The 15,651-nt window shown below is 38.5% G+C and overlaps 2 protein-coding genes across 2 annotated transcripts; both read left to right on the top strand.

Moving 5' to 3' along the window:
- Positions 1-6,689: 6,689 nt before the first annotated feature.
- On the top strand, positions 6,690-9,209 carry LOC141648008 (U3 small nucleolar RNA-associated protein 18 homolog). The gene is made up of 2 exons (XM_074456417.1): positions 6,690-6,894; positions 7,188-9,209. The coding sequence occupies exon 2, from the start codon at positions 7,225-7,227 to the stop codon at positions 8,947-8,949; it is 1,725 nt and encodes a 574-aa protein (XP_074312518.1). The 5' UTR covers positions 6,690-6,894; positions 7,188-7,224; the 3' UTR covers positions 8,950-9,209.
- A 341-nt stretch (positions 9,210-9,550) lies between these two features.
- Positions 9,551-11,989, top strand: LOC141649662 (uncharacterized). Its single transcript, XM_074458346.1, has 7 exons — positions 9,551-9,582; positions 9,690-9,893; positions 10,583-10,640; positions 10,725-10,787; positions 11,012-11,087; positions 11,478-11,570; positions 11,877-11,989. Exons 1-6 carry the CDS (start codon positions 9,551-9,553, stop codon positions 11,507-11,509), a joined length of 465 nt encoding a protein of 154 aa, XP_074314447.1. The 3' UTR covers positions 11,510-11,570; positions 11,877-11,989.
- Positions 11,990-15,651: the final 3,662 nt, after the last annotated feature.

Below are 15,651 nucleotides of genomic sequence, written 5' to 3'. Positions count from 1 at the left end.
TTTTTTTTTTTTAGAGAGGGTGGGAAGAAAATGAGAGAAAAAGAGTGAATGTGAGAAATGAGAGAGGATGAGTGAATGAGGAAGTGAGTTGGGAGATTAGAATGGTGGTAGAGTTGTACACAATTAGGTAGAGTTATACACAATTAGGGAAGGAGATTAGGGAGGGAGATTTGTAGCCCTCCATTGAGATGTAATCTCATCCCTTCCATCCAAAGGCCCTTATAAGGACTTAGGGCCTTATATGATAGGAGGACCTTAGAAGAACCCTTCTATATATATATATATATATATATATATATATATATATATATAAATTAGGATCAACTAAGTCCACCTTCTTCTATAGATTTAGTCACTAAGTCTATTTTACACCCTTAGATCTTAAAAATTCAATGGCTAAGATTAAAACAAAAAAAAAAACTAAGATATAAAAGACACCCAAACCCTATTCACTCAATCAATCTCACAAACCCTAACACAAGAATCACATCTCTCTCCCTCTCATCATTCTCTCTTCCCACTTCTCTCTCAAACTCTCCCAGCCGCCACCTGCCGTCGACCACCACAGCCTCCCTCTCTCACCGTGCCTCCCTCGGCCAATACACACGACAACAACCCCCTCTCCTTCTCCGTGCATCCATCCTCTCACCTTCATTCAACAACCCCGGCAACACTGACGACCCCACCAGACCCGCCGCCAATACTCCTCTTCTGCCGCCAATCAGCCGCCTCTCTCCATTCTTTTTTTTTGTTCCGATCTACGAAAAGGTGGTGAAATCGTGGTGGGTGAGACTGCCACTTCCTTTCTCCTTTCGTTTTTTTTTAAAATGTGTTGATATAGGCGGCTTGTTGTTGGCGGTTAGGGTGGGTGTTGGTGGCAGTTGGGGAGGGCTGCCGCCTTTCCCTTCTCCTTTTTTTTTTCCTTTTTTTGTCAGATTTGTTGTCGGGGTGGTGGTGGTTGTGGTGGGGTTTTGTGGTAGGTCAGGTACGGTGGTCGTGGTGGGTGTTGGTGAGGGCTACTGCCTTTCCCTTGTCTTTTTTTTGTTCTTTTTTTGTCAGGTATTTCGTGGGGTGGTGGTTGTCGGCCTTGTCTTTTTTTTCAGGTTTAATTTGCGCTTGGTGGTGGTTGCAGGGGATCGTTGGTGGTGGTGCGTGCGTTGCCTTTTACCTTCTTTTTTTTAAGATCTGGTGGTGCGTAGTGGTGGTTGCAGAGGGACTTGGTGGGTGTTGATTGTGGTTGTTTTTGGTGAAGGACTAAAGTTACACTAATATGGACTAAAGTTACATCCGTAAAGTACTAAAGTTACACTGATATGGACTAAAATTACACTCGTAGAGGACTAAAATTACGTAAATTCAAATTAGTATAAAGTTACCCATCAAGTGTTAAAGTTACACTCATAAACAAATAAAGTTTCATAAATTAGGACTACAGTTACAATAGTTTAATTCATAAATCGGTGAAATTACATAAAAAAAATTTATATTAGAAAATAACTTAAAAAAATTAAAGTTTTACTTTTAAGCATTAAAGTTTCACTCGAGAAATATAAAAGTTTCAATCTTAAACTAGTGAAATTACATAAAATTTAGTAACATGCATTATTATATAAATTCAAATTTTTATATTGAAAAATGACCTAAAAAAACTAAAGTTTCACTTTTAAGTATTAAAGTTTCACTCGTTAAACATTAAAGTTTCACTCTAAAATCAATGAAATTTCATAAATTTTAGTCAGAATTACATTATTACAAAAATTCAAATTTTTATATTAAAAAATGATCTAAAAAAATTAAAGTTTCACTTTTAATTATTAACATTTTACTCGTAAAATATTAAAGTTTCACTCTTAAATCAGTGAAATTTAAATTTTTATATTTAAAATTACATTATATAACCTAAATTTAAATTTTATATACAAAATCACCATAAAAGATTAAAGTTTCAATCGTAGAAAAAAAGTTACATAATAGATTAAAGTTTCACTTATAAAACACTAAAGTTTCATTTAAGAAGTTTCAAATCTCAACCATCAATCTTAGAAGATCAATGGCTTAGATTAGGACTTAAGGACTCACCAATTTAGGTGGACTCATTTGAACTTCACTCTATATATATATATATATATATATATATATATATAGATTTTCTTTTATCTTATGTTAGGCGAGATATGATATTAATTTGACCAATTTAGTAGTTTATCGTTGTTGATCAAGAGCAGTGCCTTATTAATTGCTTAAATGCTATACTTGATACTAATCAACAAATCCGTTCATATGCTGAGGCGTCTTTTCATCAAGCCTCCCTTCTACATGGAAAATATTATTTCGAAATTAGAGTAGCGAGAACCCCGTCATAGTCACCAAAAGAAGGAGAGGGGGGGATAGATAGAAGATAGAATGAAAGATCAAAAAGGTAGAAAAAAAAAAAGGAAATAGCTACAAGAGAGAAGGAAAGAGAGGGAGCGATGGAAGAAAAAAATAAGGGTTGGGGCATTTTCGTCACAAATTATGGGTTTTAGGGAGAAATTTAAAATTTGACGGAATATTCCATTTTTTTACACCGGAATGAGAGTAAGGGGGCAAAATTTGACCAAAAGTGTTTTATAAGGGTGTAAAATATTAATTTTTTTTATAAGGGTGTAAATTTAGAAAAGTTGATTTTATAAGGTTGTAAAGTAACTTTGGCAAGTTCTATAAAAAAAAAATAACTTTGGCAAGTGTTTTGGGTTTTCTCTTGGAACTAGGTCCGTGAACATGCATAGGGGTAGAGGTAGAAAATCAGGTTAGTCGGATCGAGTTATATTGGGTTCGAATCATATCGAGTCATCCAATTTTTTCGGGTTTGTCGGGTCGGGTTTGAGTTGTTATCGTGTCATATTGAGTTCGAGTTAAATATTGTATAAGACTAAATATCTAAATAGTGAGATCAATTAATTAGAAGACACATATTTTATTGTAAAGTGTCACCTAGACGGGAAAACTAAGCGGAAAAATTTGGAAATTTGTTAACCTCATAGTAAACAGGAGATTATACTCCATATAAACGACGTTATTGTTGGTGTATAAGTCGATTTTTGTAGTGGATTGAAGTGTAGATTTTTGTAGTATTATATACTTAATTTTAGCAATGATTGATGTAATAATGATATTTGATTCTAATCAAATAAATTTCCTGTTTTACATGTTTTGTTGTTTATTGAAACCTATTGTAGTAATGATGGATGATTGATGTTTATGTAATCTCTAGAAATGGCACAAATAGCAACCAGTTGTACCATAAGCATTGTACAACCAAAGTATAAGAATCCGAGCTTATATGTATTTTTTCTGAGCTAATTCAAAGTTCATGTTTTTTAATGTGCAAATGGATGAACTCAATACTTTCTAATAAAACTCATATTCTTTTACATAAAGCTCGGATACTTTATCACAAAGCTCAGATTCTACACTGTACAACATATACAACTGATTATATAGTCCGTGAATTGTAGGAATGGCTTGGTAGCACTAGATTTATTGGTCAGATTTCTGGTGCTACTTGGTCGAATAACTTACTTTGTAATGTTTGAAATAATGTAAGTTATTCATCGCTTGTTGTCAAAAAGAAATGATGGATGATTGATGTAGTTTACATTTTTATTTTTATTTTATTTTTCATTTTTTGAGCTTGCACATTTTGGTCACGTGTTAAGTAGGGTGACAAAATCAAAAGCCCAATTTTAGGTTACCATAGTTAGGCGGGGAAATTTGTAGAATCACCTATTCTTTTACTATAATAGATAGAGGTAGAGTTATCCAACGGTGCGGGCCAGCTCGGCCCAGCCCGCATTAGTGGACCGGTTTCTTCTAGCCCAGTCCAGCCCGCCCCTCTACATGGGCCAGGTTAGTGCCCCAAATTTTTGGCCCAGTCCGGCTTGGCCCGCAAAAAACACTAAAAACTATGTGCGTCGGGCCTGGGCCAAATATTATGGAGCCCAGCCTGACCCATTTTTAGTGTCGTGCCTCGCCACAACTTGGCAGCCCAGCCAAGCCCCCCGGCCCAGCTCAGCCCAGCCTAGTGTACACCCCTAGGGGTGAGCAAAACCGGTTAACCGAACCGGATTTGAAAACCGGTTCGGTTACCGGTTTTCAAAAACAGGTTTTTTCCCAAACCGAAACCGCCCCGGTTTTAAACCGGTTAACCGGTTTTTTAGCAATTTAAAAACCGCATCCCAAAACCGGTTACCCGGATCCGAATTTATAAACTGGTTTTAACTTTTTTTATCCCAAATTGACGCTTTTCAACCCACCTCTCCATCCTAACTCTTAAATTCCTACGTAAACCTTCTTGCATCCCTATTAATTCAACCAAATCACACATCTTTGTTTATTTTAAGTCGTTTTATTATTGTTTTTTTTCGAAAAAAAAAGTAAACCGGTTTAAAACCGGTACCCGGTTTTGCTTTTTTAGGACCCAAAACCGAACCGAATTTCCCCCAAAAAAAACCGGTTCGGGCACCGAACCGGAAAAAAACCGAATTATCGGGTTTCTTAATTCGGTTATCGGTTCGATTTCGGTTTAAAAATTCGGTTCGGTTTATTTTGCTCAGCCCTATACACCCCTAGATAGGGGATTCTAAGAAGAGGGTACCTATATTTGGAATTATTTTCAATTAAAATGTAGTTCAGATTAATATGAGCAGGTGAACAATAGTTTGGATTATTCGACAATAATTTGGATTCTTCCTGGCAAATAACAAAAAAATTAATCATATTTAATATTAATATTCATTACATTTAGTCTTTCTATTGAAATAAAAAAAAGTTAGTAATTACTTCATCACTGAATAATTTACAAGTTATAAAAAAATTATTTTCTAACCATATGAAATTTAAAGTAATCGAGAAGGGCAGGGCAAACCGGCGACGGAGGGGTGTAGGGAGGCGAGGAGGTGCGGGTGGTGGCAAGGGTCGGTGGTTATGGTCGGCGGTGCGCAGAGAAAGTGTCGGTGGAGTAGGGGAGGGGGAGGTGGGGATGGTGGTAAGCGGTGGTTGTTGGGTGGTATTGTTGGAAAGAGAAAATTGAAAAGTTTACTGAAATGAGGACCAAATAGATCAAAAGGAGTGTTTGAATTGGGGAGGGTAAAATGGCCAGTCATGTCCATGATTAAGTAAATTATGTCTATGAAAGAGCATAACCCTTACAAAAAATAGTCACAATCAAAAATAACGGCACCTGCATCCTCTCCATTACCTATCCCTTTCCATTACTTATCAATGGATGCGATTTAATTTCGAGAATAAATCGACGGCCTAGATTTACTTGTGATGGTGAAAAAATTGAGGTGAAGATGAAATGTGTGGAATGCATCCGAATCCCTCAATTTTGACCCTAAACAAAATCCTAACCATTAATAAGTAATGGAGAGAAAGGTAATAGAGAGAATCTGGAGCGAAAAATAACATAGATATGTTCGTTATGAAAACAATTACGCCGTGCTAAGATAGTTTTGGGGGATCACTATCAATGATAAAAAAATAATTACGAGCTGACTTAAAATAACACGATAAATATTAGAGTTGACAAACAATGACATGACACGAAAATACGATACAAACCCGATACAAAATTACTGGTTGGGTTAAGGTTTATTGACCCATTTATGTAAAGTGGGTCGACAAAATATTTAATTGGGTTAAATTTGGGTTGAGCTATGAGCTCTCTACACACGAATCTGACACGAATGACATACTTACCAAATTAATCTTATTATATCTTGACCATCACATAAATATATTTTCACTTTCCAAATATTGAATGCACGGAAATCAACACGACCCGACACGAAACTAACATGTTAGGGTTGAAGCTTAATGACTCGTTTATATAAGTGGGTCGACATGAACAAGACACGAGATTTAATTGGATCGAATTTGGGTCGAAGGGTTGAGTCACTGAGTCATGACTAGGGATGGCAATGGGTAGGGTTTGGGTAGGGTCCGCCTAGACCCGGACCCGGACTCGAGATTTTCCCTTTGGACCCGTACCCGACCCAGACCCGCAAGGGTCTAAAATTTGAGGACCTATACCCGGACCCTATGGGTAAGGGTAGGGTCTGGGTCTACCCGCGGGTCTGAGTTTCAGCCACTTTAATAACAATATTAACAACTATGAGGTAAATAATATTAAAAAAAATTCATACTACTTTAACATTATGAGTTTATTAATCTGCCGTTAATGGTGGGTGTCGGTCGCCGCCTATTAGAGAGGTGGTTGCCAATCGCGTATCAGGTGGTGCTGGTTTTCTTGTGTCAGTGGTGGAGTGGTGGTATTGTCAGAAGAGTTTGGTTGGATTTTATCACTTTATGGGATGAGGGAAGAGAAAGATACTTTAGTTGGGTTTCTACGGTCTGCCAGTATGAATTCAGAAAAGTTGTGATTTTTTTTTTTTTTTTTTTTTTTTTAATAAAGGGTCTAAGGGTCGGGTATTGGTCTCATAACTTAGCCCCGGACCCGAAATATTTTCTTAAGACCCATAACCGACCCATACCCATTGAGTCTGAAAAAATGAGACCCATACCCGACCCATTAGGATCCGACCCTCAGGATCTGGGTCGGGTCCCCGACCCACTGCCATCCCTAGTCATGACTCGTTTACATGTGACACGCGTATTTGATCTAACCTGTTTTACCCGACCCAGATAAACGGTATGCAGACATGCAGTATACCGTATACGTGACTGACCCGAGCCCTTTGTCCATAGTCGTCTTCCACACTCCGTCGCCTCTCTTCCATCAGTTGTTACACAAAACCCACCAAAACCCTAGAAAAATTGAACTCAAATTATCCAATTAATCATCAAAGCTTTTTGATTGCGAGATTCATTCCATTAATTCATCAAAACTTGGTATTTCCTTCATCTCTATAATCTCTCTCGTTTGTGTGTGTGTGTGTTTAATTTTATCTTCCCCAATTTCCCGTTGTTTTTTTTTTTTTTTTTTTTTTTTTAGTAACCTTTTTAATTGCACGTTTCACTTATTTAAAGCGTAAAGATTCAATCTTTGTTATGAATTTGTCAAGGTTTGATTTGGGTTTTGTTTATTTACCGTTGTAGTTGTTGCTTTGTCGAGGTTAAAGCTTTATGCTTTAATTCTGTTGTATTTGTTGTGTTGTTGAGAATTTGAAATTGTTTATTTGCAGATAAGAGAGTTGTAGCAGTTTAATAGGTTTTTAAAGTATGAGTTTAATTTCACAAAATGTTGTTAAGACTAAAGTTAAGAGAAAGTCTAAGAGTAAGAGTAAGGATGATGAGGGAGAAGAGACGACATTGGTTAATCACGTTGAGGAGATTGTTGAAGACGGGGATTTGAATGTCGATGAGGGGGGAATCCGTAAGAAGAAAAAGAAAAGGAGTCAGGAGGAAGTCGAGGCGATGAAAATAGAAGAACAATTGGAAATGGAACAATTAGGAAGCTTGTTGTTTGGTTCTTTGCATTCGCCCGTTGAATTTGGAAAGGGGGGCCATGATGAGGTTGAAATTAATGGCGGTGATGATTCTGCGTTGTTTGTTATGGACAGGTCTGGTAATAAGGATTTGTCGGTTTATGAGGATGATGGTGATGCTAGATACGTAGTTGGGGTTAATGATGAGGATGGTGTTAAGGAAAGGAGGCCTGTTTGGGTGGATGATGAGGAAGAGGAGGCTACTGTTGATATTTCGAATGTTAATAGGTTAAGGAAGTTGAGGAAGGAAGAAGATGAGCGTGTTATTTCGGGTTCTTCTTATGTAGCAAGGGTGAGGGCTCAGCATGCCAAGCTGAACCCTGCAACAAAATGGGCCCAGCTTGATTCGAGTAAGAAAGGGTATGACTCTGATGCAGATTCTGAAGTGGAAAATGGGGAGTTGGTAGCTAATGGGGATCGAAGGTCGGGAGATTTTGACGACATTCTTCAAACAAATGAAGATGTTGTGGTGAAGAGAGGAGCGAAGCTTTTGCCTGGAATCCTTGAGTACTCGAGATTAGTTGATGCTAATGCAGAAGACCCGTCAAATGCCCGAATAAACTCTGTCCAGTTCCATAGAAATCATCAGTTGCTTCTTACTGCTGGACATGATAAAAAGTTGAGATTTTTCCAAATCGATGGTAAAAGGAATAAAATGATGGATACCATCTTTTTCGAAGATTGTCCTATTTTCAACGCTTCATTTTTGCCCGATGGTTCTCAAGTCATTGTATCCGGAAGAAGAAAGTTCTTCTATAGTGTCGACATATCAAAAGGAAGTGTTGATAAAATTGGACCTTTGACAGGAAGAGAAGAAAAGAGCTTGGAGTTTTTCGAGGTTTCTCCAGATTCTCGTACCATTGCTTTTGTAGGTAATGAAGGCTATATCTTGCTAGTCTCTTCCAAAACAAAGGAACTAATTGGCACTCTTAAAATGAACGGAACCGTGCGATCACTAGCCTTTTCTGCTGACGGGCAAAAGTTGCTAAGTTCCGGGGGTGACGGGCAGATCTATCATTGGGACTTAAGAACAAGAACTTGCTTCCATAAGGGTGTAGATGAAGGATCCCTTGTTGGTACTGCTTTATGTACTTCACCAATGGGGAATCTATTTGCATCGGGCTCTGATAGTGGAATTGTTAATGTTTATAACAGGGATGAATTCTTGGGGGGCAATAGAAAACCGATCAAGAAAATTGATAATTTAACTACTAAAGTACATGAAATGAAATTCAACCATGATGCCCAGATATTAGCTATTTGTTCAAGAAATGGCAAAAGCAGCCTGAAGTTGGTTCATGTCCCGTCATTTACCGTCTTTTCCAATTGGCCCCCTCCAAACAGATCGTTATCTGTTCCAAGATGTCTTGATTTTAGCCCTGCCGGTGGTTTCATGGCTATCGGAAATGCTGCTGGGAAAGTACAGCTCTACAAGCTAAACCATTATCAGCGAGCATAAGCCGGCGCTTTTGGCATTTGTATTATTTATCTATTATACGGAGTCTAGCGACCGTGTCGAGAAAAATAGCCAAAGCGAGATGGCTTTTTTTGAAGACTATATAGTCTGATATTTCAGATACTGTTGTAGAAGTTTTTAAATTCCGTTTCAATGTGTTTTCTCGTTAAACAAGTTTTGGAATAAAGGGCCTGGATTTTCAATAGCTGTATACTGTGTTTCTATTTTACCACATTATAGTATTATTATTAGTTTGCCCTTGTTAAGATGTTTCACTCCGCTAACTTCAAATCCTGGTTCCGCCACTGCTAAGAAGTTCATTATAGTGTTGTTAATGTTTTAGATGTGATTGTGGGCTTATTTAGACTAAAGGGCCTGGGTTTTGAAATTTGCATTTTAGGACGATCAGATTGTGTCCTAAATTCCTAAAATCTTGTAAGGCTGCATACATCGCGAGAGTCATTAGTCACCTGGGCAGTGGCGGTGGTGGTGTATGATCATTCACTGGTTCCTCTATGAACTCTTGTTTAGTTTTAAAAGTTTTTTTAATGTCTGGTTGGATATAGAAGTGTGCGCATGCACTCAAGATTTTGCTGTTAGCATTATGTGTTTTATGATCTACAATGGTGCAACTTTGTCAATAAACTATCAATTTTCCGCTGCTTCGATTCTCCAACCCAATAAAAGAATTAAATTTGCATTGAACATTATGGTGACTAGTCATTTTTGTTTCTAATTTTCAGTTATCTAGTTGAGTTCCTGGCAAAGGAAGGATATTTGGTTGTGTTAGTCCCTTACAATGTGACATTCAATCACGAAGATGCTACCAGGCAAGTGTATGAGAGGTTTAATGCATGCTTGGATATCCTTCTCACTTCGGGATTGCCTGAAGCAGGAATCCAGGCTTCCCAGCTTGTTGACCTTCCTGTATTCTCTGTTGGCCACAGGTAAAATTCAAACTCGTTATTGTGCTTTATTTCTCGTCCATTTATGAGCTATGATTCACTTATGCCAATAGACTGCGTCTAAAATGAACCGCCAAAAGACATTTATCCTCCAATTTAAAGGCACATGACATAATTTCTTTGATGGTTATGGAAGTTTGGTTGTAGAAAGAGCTCTGCGGACTTTTTAATACATACGTAGGATTCTTACTGAAAATGGTTGCAAAGTGAAAGGCTATATAGTTACATTGGTGTCACATTCCGCTTGGCCTTTCCCCTTGCTCTATGATCATCATGTCTTTTGCTGTACCTGTGCAATTTAGTTGTATCAATTTTGTTTGGATGATTGAACTAATCTAGTGAAGGATGTGTGCTCATCTAAGATATTTGGTACTATACCAGAAGAGATATGCATTCTTCAACTTCTTGCACTTGAACTATCATAGACTCAGTCAGTGAGGTGTCAACGTTTTATGATCGACTTATAGTTTTATCACTTTATGTTATCCATATTAAGCTAGGAGAGGAAATGGATGCTGCATAAGGCGGTAGTTAGTTCAAGATGCTATGTTGTTTCTCACGAAACTTCTTGAGAACTTGGACAAGATTCTATGTTTTTTATTACTAACTGGATTTTTAGTGAGATCTTGACACCTGTGTTTATTGACGAGTTGTTATGGCCTGTACTGCAGCAATGGAGCACTTCTCCAAGTTCTTACAGCAAGCTACTTTTCTGACAAAATACCGAAGGTTGGATTTCCCCTTCCACTTTACATTCATGAGTGGCATTTTGAGTGATATTTACAAAATGTGACGAAATATCTCTTGTGGAAGGCTAATGCCATAGTTTCCTTCAACAACAGGCCAGCAACAGAGGTAGTTCCTTACTTTGAACAGGTAATACTCTTTCTTCATATTGTCTTTGGTAAAACCATCTTCTTGATATTCTTAATCAGAGACTTACCTTCGAAATCTGTTTCTTCATCTACCGGGTAGAGCCTAGAATGCTAGTTTTATTAATAAATATGAAGTGCTTTTTAATAGTCTCGGGAGGGAAAAAAACTGTTGTAGCTTTTGTGTTTACAAATGCACTTGTCTTGATCTCGGGATTTTACTTGCAGTTGGGTCCTCTAGTTAGTCAGGTTCTACCCATGGTGGAGACAACTCCAGTGTTTTCAATGGCTAACAGCTTATCAGGTGAGGCCCTTTAAACATTAGTATATGTTTTCTTTTTTACTTTATCGTTCAGCAATTCTTTTAACTCTTTCTTACTCCAGTGTTACCTGCTAGACGTTGGCTCAATATGCCATCAAATATCGAGTCTTCAGATTTATGAATGGCTAAATTAAATTCGGGGTTGAGACTCCATCTCGGAATCGGTCACTGTGATATGATCTTGATTGATGCACCGTAAAGGCGTAAATGTAGACGATATTGCCCTATAATGCTGTTGATTGAAAATTTTCAGATCATCTGAACTGATCAACTTGTTTGAATATCTCTGATTGCTGAATTTCATTATAATACCCTTTTTCTCCTCTCACTTGTACTATTCTTTGTTGCGAGCTGAGATATTTTTGGTGGTAGGAGGAGTTGAACGCTGTAATGTCACAAAATGATCCGGAGCTGTTCTCTTCAGTGACTCAATTTGTTGATCAGTTGCCTTCTGTGTTAAATGAGGTATAATGCGAGCATTCCTTTCAGTTTATCCGCAATTATGATGACCAATTAGTGATTGCCGCATCAGTGACCTTTTCAATGTATGACTTATACCAAATTTATGAGGGGTTCGCTTCTTAACTCTTGCGAATGAAAATAATCAAAGTTGGGAGAGTTCTACCAGTAGTTTGCCTTGAGTGCCTCAGTGGGACTACCTTGGTTGTCACAGTTGTCAGGCATTGGGATCCTCCTAATTCCTAAACCTTTGATTGTCTTGAAACTTCAACTTTGAAAAAATCGGGATGTCATTTAAACTAAATTTGACAGGTACGACAAGGAACATCAGAATTCAGGCCAACCCCATCAGAAAATCGTGAATGTTGAGGAGACATTGAATAAGAGTTCTCTGTCGGCAGGCCGGCAGCCGGCTAACCGGCAGGAACCCCTCCCAAGTACTTAACCATCTTGAAGAGAAGAAAGGAAGAAAAATAGCCGATATCTCGCTGCCAGGTGGTGAACCGGCAGCCGTCATCCGGCATGCACGACCTGTGCTTGTGAGGAATTGAAGAAAGGCCAAAGAAGAAGGGTCCTTTGTCGGTTGACCGGCAACCGGCAGCAAACAACCCCATGTCAATTATTTACATTTTGGCAAAAGAACTCGCCGCCGGCAGGGAGGCCGGTAGCCGGTGGACCGGCACAGGAGCCTCAGACGCAAATGGGCTTAATTTCTTTTCTCTTGTTACTTAATCAAAGGAGATAGTATAAATACCCATTACTAATTCCCCTTGGAAACACAACCCTAGATCTAGTGTTCCTTGATGTTCATTTGTTTACATTTACTCTCCTTCAAGTTTTATCTCCATTATTTGCACTTGAATTTCTCTTATTAGTTGTTAGATTATAATTTTCTCTCTCTTGTTTATCTTCTTCATGTTTCTAGTTGATATTTCTCATAAAATTTTAAATCTTTTGATTTGTTGTGCCAAAGTTTGTTCCTTTTTGCATTAATCCTTTTCCATCTTAGTTTAATTAGTCTCTTCTCATAGTTTTGTTGGTTTATTGCATATTTAATTGTAGAATTCAATTTCATATCATGTCCATGGTTAAAGCATCCATCTTTATCAATAATTTTGTCTTAATAACCATGATTAGTGAGTAGTTCTTTTGCTAGGACTCGATTTAACCCCAGCATGAGTGGTTTAATTGATTGATTCCTATAAAATAGTTGTTGGGGAGGATTAGTAGGGGTAGGCTAGAGGATTGTTTTGATGATTTGGTCAATTGTGGGTATTGTTGGTTTGTGACCCTTGTCCACCAACGAGGGTTGGTTAGGTTGGGAACCGGGTACCCAAAAATTGAGAGTTATTGCTAACCAAGGTTGAGACCGAAAGAGAGAACCATGGGAGGGCACCTCTAGACTAGTGTTTGAATTCGACCTACGAGAGAAGAAGTTGGATGACCCGGAAAATGATGAGGGCTTTTGGACTTAGGAGAAGCTAGGATACCTTAGAGAAGTGCACATTTCTAAGGTAGTCGGGTTTCTACCTTAGGATTCTGACCTCCGAGACCGAAAGAGGGGGGGGGGGGGGGGGGGGGTTGGTAGGACTAGTGTCCTAATGTGAACCCGAGAGGAGGTATTAAGCGAATTAGAGTCATCTCCCCTTTTGTATCACCCCAATGGCTTGTCAAAATGGAATCATGATAGTAAATCCGAATTGTTGGTGGGAAGATCGGGTCTTATACTTTTCTTATCCTTGAATTAAAACCTCTTAATCACACTTGTTCAATTTCCATTTTGAGTTCATTTACATTTTATTTTAATTAGTTTATTTATTTAGTCTAAAATCTCAACTCAATTTTCGCCGACTTAGCTAAACCAAAGACTTAAAACAATTAGTACTCTCCCATGCAGCTTGCGGATTCGACCCTTAAATAGGGCAACGAACTCATTCACTTGCGAGGTTAGACTTTGAATCATCACGGGCTGACACCTCTTTACAAAAGCACTAATGAGGTTCTCATTCAACCAGACCTGTAAGAAGATAGATCCGGAGTCTTTGTTTTATTCTTCTCCGTGCTATTAGATGAAACATCACCAAGCGGCACATATCGACCTCTACCATCCCGTACCACCTTCTTAGGTGGTAGTACGGCGGCCTCCTCGTGAAGAAATCGAGAATCATCCCCTTCTTCCTCCTCCTCCTCTTCATCATCATCTTCATGCTGAACCACATAGTCAAAATGCTCCTCCTTCTCAGCATCAGAATCGGCTACTAGCTCCCTAAAAAACTAACTCGGTAAATCAATCTCGGTCATAACGGGATCAGGAGTAGGGTCAGGAGAAGAACAGATTTGGATGCCCCTACCCCTACCCATAGGCGTATCCACGGGGGGTGCAGTGGATGCACCCGCACCCCCTGTTTCTGCAAAAATAAGTAAAACGAACCGCGTATAGGTTTCAGTTGTATTTAGTTGGTGCAGTGGTTTGAGTCCCACCTTCTTCCCCCTGCCATTCAGGTTCAAATCCAGCTACTAGCATTTTATTTTTTTGGTGGTCTTTGGGTTTCGAGATTTGTTGGCCCATTTCATCAACTAAAAAAGCAAGCATTAATTCCAACTTCTAGCCCATTTCATATATTCGTGGCATTATTACCCCGTATCATACTTGAGTTATATTAAATATTAATTAGTACTTTTAGGTATTTAGATGTATTCATGTATGAACCTCAAAAAAATTTATTTTCATTTAAGCAACCTTTATTACCATATGTTTAAGTGTTATTCTATAGATAATATTAATTGTTATGTTTTGATGTTATGGATGACCAAGATAAATATTTTATTATTTGTAATAGTGATAAAATAATATTTTCAATGAAAAAACTTTCATAGAAATCCGCACCCCCGTTACTAGAATCCTGGAGACGCCACTGCCCCTACCCCTACCTGCCCGACCACGACGTGGCACTGACGCTAAAAGAATACGCCGCTTAGAGCTCGTCACTCTTCGGTCTTTCGTACGGCCCAATGAAGTCATAATGTAATCTTCGCTGTCCGACATCTGCATTTACGAGATTAAAACGTTAGATAAATAAAAATAAACAAGTTTTCATAAAAAAATAATATAAAATAACCATTTAAATACTAAATTAACGGTCGAAATGTAATTAAACAGTCCAAATCAGAAACTGACGTTGAGCTTCAAAATCCGAGCATGGCCAAGACAATGAAACTCAACGTCCTTAACCAAGCTGGACGTGAAAACTGGATGTCCATGCCAGCTTTGGACGTGAAAACTGGACGTCCCTTCCAGATAGATGTTGATATTCAACGTTCTACACCTACTCAGACGTTGAGTTTCAACGTCCTTCACCATCTTGGACGTAGAATCCACACGTCCTCCCCCAGCATGGAGTTTGAATCTTCACGTCCTCCCCCTTAGCCTGGACGTTGAATATCAACGTCCTTATCCATCCCCCTTCCCTCCTTTAAACCCGACTTCCAATCGAATAACAACACCAACAACAAATCCTTCAACAACAACAACAACAACAACAACAACAACAATTCGACAACAACAACAACAACAACAACAACAACAACAACAACAACAACAATAATTCAACTACAACAACAACAACAACAAGAGGGAAACTAATTAAAACTAATTAAAACCATTGAAATAATTCAAACTAATTCAAATTAATCAATCCCAATCTAAAAACAACTAATTCGACTACATCAACAACAACAACAAAAAGAGAGAAACAAATCGAATTCAAGTGCATTATTAACTAAAATTATCCAATTGAATTTATAAAAACTAAGGTGTTGGTGGTGGGGTGCTGCTCGTTGGTTGTGGTGCGTGGTGTTGATGATGCCGGCGGTGATGATGCGTGGTGGTAGTGAATGTCGATTAAAAAGGAAAGTGAGAGATAGATAGTTGAGTGCCAGATGTGAAAGGGTAAGAACGACTCAGATGCGTAGGGTGGCGAGTGCGGCAGGCTAGTGCAGTGGTGGTGGTCGGATGCGGCAGTAGAGGCATACGGTGTGGTGTTGGGTTGAAGGGATTTTTGGTGGTTTTGGGTTGAAAGGGGAGTGT

This window comes from Silene latifolia, chromosome 3, assembly GCF_048544455.1.
Source record: "Silene latifolia isolate original U9 population chromosome 3, ASM4854445v1, whole genome shotgun sequence".
Classification (NCBI taxonomy): Eukaryota; Viridiplantae; Streptophyta; class Magnoliopsida; order Caryophyllales; family Caryophyllaceae; genus Silene; species Silene latifolia.
Note: the sequence above shows the minus strand (reverse complement) of the source record. Positions and strands in the feature narration are given on the sequence as shown.